Source organism: Pundamilia nyererei, unplaced genomic scaffold (assembly GCF_000239375.1).
Source record: "Pundamilia nyererei isolate P.nyererei 1_Seehausen unplaced genomic scaffold, PunNye1.0 scaffold00135, whole genome shotgun sequence".
NCBI classification, from domain to species: Eukaryota; Metazoa; Chordata; class Actinopteri; order Cichliformes; family Cichlidae; genus Pundamilia; species Pundamilia nyererei.
In genome coordinates this window covers 316,739-325,448 of record NW_005187536.1, presented here as the reverse complement: position 1 = coordinate 325,448, position 8,710 = coordinate 316,739, and the positions used below count along the sequence as shown (strand labels likewise).

At 44.2% G+C, this 8,710-nt stretch overlaps 1 protein-coding gene across 1 annotated transcript in view; it reads left to right on the top strand.

The window, feature by feature from the left end:
- LOC102199112 (neuropilin-2-like) overlaps positions 1 to 8,710 on the top strand; it is a 90,976-nt gene that overhangs the window by 8,463 nt on the left and 73,803 nt on the right. Inside the window, exon 2 of the mRNA XM_013913501.1 lies at positions 4,273 to 4,453. Coding sequence (XP_013768955.1) covers positions 4,273 to 4,453 — 181 coding nt within the window. The remainder of the gene's footprint in view (positions 1 to 4,272; positions 4,454 to 8,710) is intronic.

The following is an 8,710-nucleotide window of genomic DNA, read 5'->3' as shown; positions in this document are numbered from 1 at the left end:
GTGTGGTGCAAATACAGCCTCTCCCTGAAGATCACACATGCTGATGCGGTTGAGAGAAAAGCTTTACTGTGTGAAAACGAGGGTCAAGAGGAGGAAAGTGTTTGGATAAGGCAAGGACACACTGCGCCAAAGAATACGCCGATGTTTTGATATGGCGCCTTGTGAAAGTACCCGCTCGGCGCTGTGGTATCGGCCAGAGCCTAGTTTGATGCTACGCTGTAGGATTAGACCAAATGATAAAAAACAAAGTCAGACAGGACTTAACGCTGATTCAGGTTTCCACGGTACTACAGTCACTGTAGCCTCTTTTCCACTAGCTAGCTTTTTCCCTAGTTTTCCATTAGGTGGTAGCACTCCTTCACAGGAATCAAACAGCAACGTTGCACATGGCCACACCCAAACCTGGAGTCCGACAGAAAGCTGCAGGCCGAGCAGCAGGCGCACCATCGCCTCGATGTCCTCCAATCTTGTGTTGTGTCGCATAGAAATGACATCACTGGACTTTCAATAAGTGCCCCTCAACTGTAATGGAAACCAACCATTACAGTTGAATCAAATCTAGTGGAAAATAAGCTTAAACCTATGAAGAGAACCTCTGCTGTTATAAACTCTACTCTCTGTGTTAGTGTAATAAAAGAAAAATGAGTGAAGCAAGCATTGCTGTCTCCCGTCTCCTGTCGCCGGCAGCTGCTGCACTCATCCTGTTTGCCCAGCCTCACTTCACCAGGATGGACCGTCACCTTTGCAGCTGCTCGCAGCAGGCTGCTCTGTGACGATTAAAGGATGATTCTGTCTTTAACCTATTTGGTAATTCTTGACGTGAAGTCAGGCATTTCCCCCACTCAGCATCTTCTCTGTTCTGACACACATTGCACTTTTTTCACAGCGTGCACGTCTGGGTGGGGAATACAAATTAGGATTATAGCAGGTTTGCTTTTGGAAGCTGTATTTATGCACCTCCCTGTTTTACAGACATAAACCCGGAGCCGTGTCCCTCCCTTTGCACGCTGGCCTGTCGCTGCAGGGGCCTGACGTTTCACCGGCTGTATATTTACATGTTTCGTGTGCAATATGAAATTCATCATGAATGGCACTTCATTCTAAAGGATCTGATGTCATCCGTGCCCTCATCGCCTCAATTTGTGTCACTCTCTGCTCTGTTTGGATGCAGTGTTTGTTGAATGACTTTGTGTATGTGTGCACGTCCGGAGATTAATAGACCCTTAAAGTAAAGCAGACACGATACTTCATGCACACACGGCACCTGCCTAAATATCACACCGGCCTTATTCATCAGACACTTGGAGGTGCTGTCTTTATCGGCTGTATGCCAGAGGTGAAACAGGGAGAGGAGAGGTAGCGAGACTCAGCCAGAATATATATATATATATATATATTTAGCATTTAGCTTTAGCAGCTAACACCTGATACCAGAGCTAGCCTGTATCAGCTGACAGCTCAAAATCAGCTGATACCTTTATGCACATCCTATTGGAAAACCTCATATAGAGAATGTTAAGCTACAACTGCTGCTACCTCTGCAAGCCACTTTGCAACCCACCTCTACTCCAGTTTCTCTTTTTCATGCCATTTTTGTCAGTGTCTTATGTCTTTTAGATGCCTGCTCTGTACCAAGAGTTTAGCCCCCCCGCCCACCTTAAGCTTCCCACATGTGGAAAACAGAAAACTATGGATTTCAAATAGGAATAACCTTATTTTAATCAAAGTGGTCCTAAAGGATACCATTACAATCACGGAGCGCAGCTCCTGAGGTAAATGCTGAAGTGTATAGTTGCACAGGTATTTGTTTAAAGCATCCAGCCAACTTTAACCACAAATGATTCATGTGTAGCTGAGTCAACGTCTGTGGAAAGAACAATTTGGTCAGCTATTAAAAACGAAAATTTAAAAAAACAACCTGTGGATGTGCCAGAGTCGATTTCCTTATCCTTCAGATAACATCCAAGCAGGAGTTCATTTATCAGTCAGATTTGAATCCGCAGTCATTGATTTTACACCCCTTGCATCACCTCTCCAAGAGTTTTCATTAGCTACATTTAGCAAAGCAGCGTGTGCTAAAAGTGGTGTTTGGCTGATGTCGTTGTGAGATTCCAGAGTGGTTAAACACTAATCCAGGTGGTGCTGAGATGAAATCCATCTGGCTGGGTTACATCGCCCACGTAACCCTACTCCTGTACCACTGTGTGTCAGGAGGACATAAACAGGACTCGTTGGTTCACAGCGCCAGAGACCAAAGAGAGGCAGGCAGAAACGCTGAGATACGGAGCGGTTATCACTAATTGTTTGCAGACAGAGTGAGGTAGACACCAGATACAGATGCCAAAGTGTCACTCATGGTGTGTGCTGAGCGCTGAAGTCTTACCGGCTCTTTAATCCTCTCTTACTGACTGTCTGATACGCAGTCAGCCATGTGAGCGTGGCAGCAACGTGATATTTTCGACGTGCGTTTTTGTTTGACCTTTTCTTTTAATTAGTTTCGAAGATGGTGCCCGATAAAGTGTTTATGCGTGCGTGTATTAATGTTTGCATATGTTGACTCCACTCAGAGTAAGTTTACAGTAGCCACACTATTAATAGCTATGGCTTTAAAACATGCTGCATTCTGCCGAGCAGTTTGACTTGGCTATGTCATCCCTCTCAGCACAGTGGCGATAAATAAAACGTCACTGCACAGCGGGTGAGATCGTAGCAAAGACAGCTCACCTAACCTCCTCCTGCTGCTCTTCCTCTGCTTTTTTTCTTTTGAGGCGAGTTTCTTGATGCATATTTAGTCACGGCTGAGAGAGCAATAAGCTGCTGACTATCAAGAGCTTGATTGTGAGTTTGTTTTTCCTTCTTTTGAAAACAGGAAATTATTTTTAGGGGCTGCTCACCGGCCAAATATTTCCCATCAAGCAGCCGGCGCTCACAGATGCTGTTTTCACTAGAATAACCTGGCCTATTGTAGCCATCTTTTCTTCCTCCAAAATATTTGCAGAAAATCCATCTGCTTTGTTGGAGATGCTCTGATTGATCACATTTTTGGTTGCTGAAATTCTTCCCTGGATATTTGAAATAATAGTCTCTTTTTTTTAAACAAAAAGCACTTACTATTAATTTTCTGCCAGTGCAGAAGAACAAGTTACTCGTGTTATATACTTTAACCCTAACCTGCATCACTTGGGTGGATGTTATTTTGGAGCAGACTAAAAAACGTGGCGGTTGACTGTTCTCTGTCTGTCGCTGGCTCAGACTGCGCCATTATATCGGACTCAACAAAGCTCGCATTCAGCACATACTCGCCACGATGGTTTAACTTGTGTTTTGCAGATCTTAAACAATGAAGAAGCTCGGCATATTTAGCCTGTGCAGTCCATCAAACAGGAGAGCCAGCATTGTGCACAATAAGTGCCAAAGATTTCATACAGTGGAGTTGTGTGTGTTGTGCCGCTGGGTGTCACAGATATGTATGAGTTACCCATCTATGTCAGGGTACATCTGCGGCAGTGAACGAGGAGTATTGTTTATGATGTGACACAGACGTATGAGTGCTGACAAGTGGGTCCGCTCTGTGACAGTAACTGCTGCATCTGGAAGTGTGTGTCTGCGTGTGTGTTTGTGTGTCTGTGTGCGTGCATGGCAGTCCTTCCAGGCCAGAATGAAGTCTTTGTGCTTCACGATGCTGTGTTGACCTTTAACACCGCACACACAGAGACACACTCATATCCTGTCTCTGCACACACTGCTCTTATCTGCATTTTATCTGTTTTGCTTCATTTATTGTGAGAATTCATGCACGATGAACAAATATGCTCTGAAATAACTGGAAGTTCACACGTGCTCCTGGTCAGTATCGATAAGCAGACAGAACTGTAGCCCCGCCTGCTGCTGTGAAGTTGTATTTTACTTTTTCACCTTTAGTCTTCTGGGTCACGTAGCCTCTGCCCTCTTGCTCCTGAATTTCCCTGAAAACGTTAATCGGTGAAATGTGTCTGTGAAGGTTCTCAGTCATCCAGGTCATCGTAGTCAAAGGAGCTTGCAAAGAAAAGCGTCTGGACTTCTTTAAGTTACTTGAAGACGTTTCACCTCTCATCCGAGAAGTTAATCGGTGAACTTAATCTAACTGTGAACTCGTGTATTGACCTGTGTTAACGTTTCAAACACGCAGGATGATTTTGGTGACCAAAGCCTATAAGTAATCATATTATCCACTTGAGTTTCCAGATTTGTGTAAAACATGATTTCTCCTTATCTCTCTCTGTTTCCATCCAGCATCTGAACCATGCGGCGGCAATTTAGATGCAAGCGATGCGGGCTACATCACCACCCCCGGCTACCCTCTGGAGTATCCACCTCACCAGAACTGCCGCTGGGTCATCACGGCCCCTGAGTCTTCGCAGCGCATCGTCCTGAACTTTAACCCGCACTTTGAAATAGAGAAACTGGACTGCAGGTAAGCGAAAAATGCACAAAGGACTTGATATATCTTGCCAAAAAAAGGAGTAAAAACTAGCAGATTAAGAGATTTAAAGCTGCTCGCTAAGTCGCAGCTAAGGAAAGACGAGAAGTTTTGCAGACGGCTTTTTGTGTGAGCCAGCCTTTCTCTGTGTGAGAGTTGCAGAGTGTTTTCGGTGAACTTCAGCCCACTCTCCTCCTGTTTCTCTGGCTTTAGCTATCCCATAATAATCACTCTGGGACCTCGCTGGGTCCCCTGTCTCTAATTATCAGGGTCTAATTACAACACATTTACTGTTCCAGCATGGTTTTCACACTTTGGAAGAATTAACACAGATTAGAGGATTTGGTGTCCATCATTGTTTTTTGGCTGTTTGGCTTCGGTTGCACACCGAGGCTCACAGAACGGGGACATTTTGACAGTCTGAAATAAAAATACAGCAAGCAGTGATAAAGGCAGGCTGAGTAACAGGCTTCCACCAGGGTTTGAGTCTATCTTACCTGCACTTTGGCTGCAAACAGCTGAGTACAGAGGGAATGATTTGCCAAAGTCATATAGAAAGTTCTCACTTCAAGTTATGAATGTATTAACTGTCCAACGCTTTGACTTAAAAGAAACTGCTTACTGTCACATCATGAGTGAATGCATCCTGCAAACAGCAGAGGAGACCCTTTGGGGCGTTACCGCCACTGTGAGCGCGCACGCACGCACGTGCACGCTTTTCAGCCTACGCCTCCGTTCCCGTGCATTCCCATCCAGTTATTAACATTTCAGCCGTATCAATTATAGATAGGTGAATTTCCCCACTCAGATGTACCAAAATCATTCAGACATTCCTTTGTTGGAATTGAAGCATCAATATTTCAACCGGCTGCCTGTTTGTTGAGCGGCTGAAAGCTTGAAAAGCCCGCTGTGCTTTGCTCAGTTTTGCTTCTTTCGCGCTGTGCTGTGGAAATGAAAAGCATACTTCTCTCTCTTGTCTCCCTGCCCCCAACATTTTCTTTCCACTTTTACTCTGCATTCACTTTGATACATTAGATGCTCTTTCTCTCTCAGTTTTGTCTCTCTGACATATCTATCCTCCCTGCTTTGCTACATCTGCACTTCCTTTCCCCTTCCTCTCTGAGTTTCTCGCATCCATTTAAACCCCGGCCGTTTCCCAGGAGGAGGAAATCTGCAAGAAACACCAGCAGCTGATTTATTTATTGTGGTGCATGCATACTGATTGTGTACATGTGTGTTTGTACACTGCCTTTAAATAACTCCAGGTTGTTCCCAGTGATGACAAGCACCTTTTTTGCAAAGTCACCGTGCAGATTATGCCATTAAGAGGGAGACACTGTTGGTGGTAACATCTCAAGCTTACAAGTGCCCTACAACTCAGGGCTATTTAAGTCTGCAGGCACTGAGTACGTGCATGTGTGTGTGTGTGTGTGTGTGTGTGTGTGTGTGTTTGTGTAACGGTAGGCTGAAATTTAGCTGTTAGGTTCAGAGGGCAAAGAGGCCGAGGAGAAGAGGCTGCCGGTGTGCGTCTGTGTTTGTGGGGGGAGTGTACACACAAACACCAGCACAGCCCCCTGATGTCTCTGTCATTTAACACTGTTTGGTCATAAGGACGTTATAAATGTGTTTCTGTTCTTGGACATGCAGATTTTCAGCTCTGAGCAAGTTTGTGGGGACGAAAACACACACATTCACATTATTGGGACAAAGGAGTCATCTGTGTTAACAGACAAAGAGTACATTATGAACAAGCATATGCTTCCTCCCATACTTTTTATCATTAAAACAACCCCCTCACCGTACAGTAGCATCTGTCTCTCCACCAACACTGAGCTGCGACAACAGCACGGTTATGAATCTGCATGCCCGGCCAGGCAGGACTTGTTTTATTATGTCACTACGATGAAGCAATTTCATCTATTATGGGCCTGATTGCAATTTAAGATGGGAATCTGTAATCTATAATGCATCACATTTTGTCAAGCACTCCTGTGGCTCTGCAGAGAAAATCGATGGAGTGGAAGCCAGAACAAAGAGAGATGTTTTCATTAAGATTCATGTACAGCAGTAATTTAAGTGCAGGGAAACAGCTGAGGGGACTCGGGGAGATGAAAAGGAACGACAGGAACATCGGGAACTCCGTGAATCAACATGGCTTCCCTTTTTGCATCGCGTGACCATCACCGTGGTAACATGTATGTCCATTTGTAATACCTGTGTGTATTTTTAAGTCAGTCTGAACTCGATAATCTGACTGAAACTGTAGCTATTTGTGTCTCTTTATGTAGCTTGTATAGATGATGAAAGATATTTCATATTCAATTATTTAAGAAAGTCATTTCCAGTTTGTTACATTTACTCATTTATAACAATTCGAGACTTTATTGTCAAGTTTAAGCATACAGGAGATACTGTTTCTCTCTTACCTTCGCATAAAAAAGCAATTAGGAATATTTGAAAAAGATAAAAGGATACTCGAGGGAACATATAAGACACTTTTAAACGTTTGTGGTATGTTTAACCAAAATCACAGCTTTTTACCGAACCGTAGTCTCCCAGGTGACAAACCCACGATTTGCTCCGTCACCAGCGCTGATGACGGATGGCCTCAGAGGCATTTCAAACGACTGCGGTCTTCATCTGCGTTGCCATCGACCTCTCATAGAACAACAGCACTCGCTGCCCTGAGATGAAAATGTTCTGCTTTATTTCACCTTAGAGGCACGCATGCTTGGTGTCGCTGTTATTCAGCACACCCAACAGTGCAGTATGAAGCACTCAGGAAATCAAATAGGTTTATAATTGCTCAACACTGAAATGCCAGCTGTCCCAGAGGGCGATGGGAAACAATGCTGCTTGGATATGTGTCTCTCCTGGAAGACATTCTGAGCGTTGTGCTTGGTCGGACACAAAAATAGTTTTGTAATGAATGGAAAATATCTAGGAGGGAGTTCAAACCCAGCCTCAGAATATGGCATGAAGATGAGCGTGACCATCAGAAATCACCAGACTAGGTTTTTCCTTCAGCCGAATGTTAGAAAATTTAGAGGGAAGTTTTTTAAAGCCTAACAGATTTATGAAAAAGTGTTGAGCACCAGGCAAACGATGGTAAAGAAGTCCAGCTCTCTCCCAGGTTTTTGGCTCTAGTTCTTCAACCTGATCGTAACCTAAATATATTCTGTGTGAGTGTTCACAGTATTTGTGAAATCCAGGTAAAGCGCTTCTCTGGATTGATGTGAAACTTCTGGGATTGTCAGGTAGAGTATCAAAGAGATGCTTCCTGAAGTTTACTGTATGAGACAACAGCTGGTTCACTGCTTCAGAGCTTCCTGTAAGCTCACTGCACTGCTCTGTCGCTGAAAGCAAGATCTCTATTTTGGAATGAACACACACACAGACACACACACACATACTGAAAAGTGCAGCGTCAGGGTCCATTGGGGGCAAACTCAAATCATCCTGACAGCTCCCTCCTCTCCTCTTCCCGTCTGGCCCTTTTCCCGTTCCCTTCGCTCTATTCATCTCACCCTTCCTTGCCCCTCCCACCCTCACACTGCCGTCCAGTAGACCCCATCTATCATCTTTTATCCACCTCCATTTACCTATCCTCTTCTCTCCTTTTGGGTTCATCTTCTCCAGTCTCCTCTCTCTGTTTCCAGCTAATTTCTCCTCTTTTTGTCCCTCCTAAACCAAATCATTATTGAGCATCGCATATCAGAAAACATACACTTCCTTTAAATGCTTTAAATGCATCTGCTCTCTCTTATTCATGATTCGTGCCTATACATCACTTCAATCCCTTTTCTAAGTCAGCCTCCTCTTATTCAGCGGGACCACACCCTGTTAAGATGCTATCTGCTAATATTGAAATGACATGCAGCATGAGGCTTCCATAAACCTGCATAAGGAGCAGAAGCAGATGCTGGGAGTGGATTCTGGCTCTAGAATAAACCCTTATAGCGTGTAAAAGGCAGACAGTCACATCACCGTTTTCACGGCTGCATGGCTTAAACAATAAGCACGAAGTAAAGCAGTGAGTTAAAAAGTGATTTATATGACAGAGAAGCACCAGCCGACATTAATGCTTTCACTAATGATTTAGACCTTGTCTTTGTACTCTGCCTCAATCAATCATTTCACTTCACGCTAGCTTTTCTCTTCTCTTCTCTTCTCTTCTCTTCTCTTCTCTTCTCTTCTCTTCTCTTCTCTTCTCTTCTCTTCTCTTCTCTTCTCTTCTCTTCTCTTCTCTTC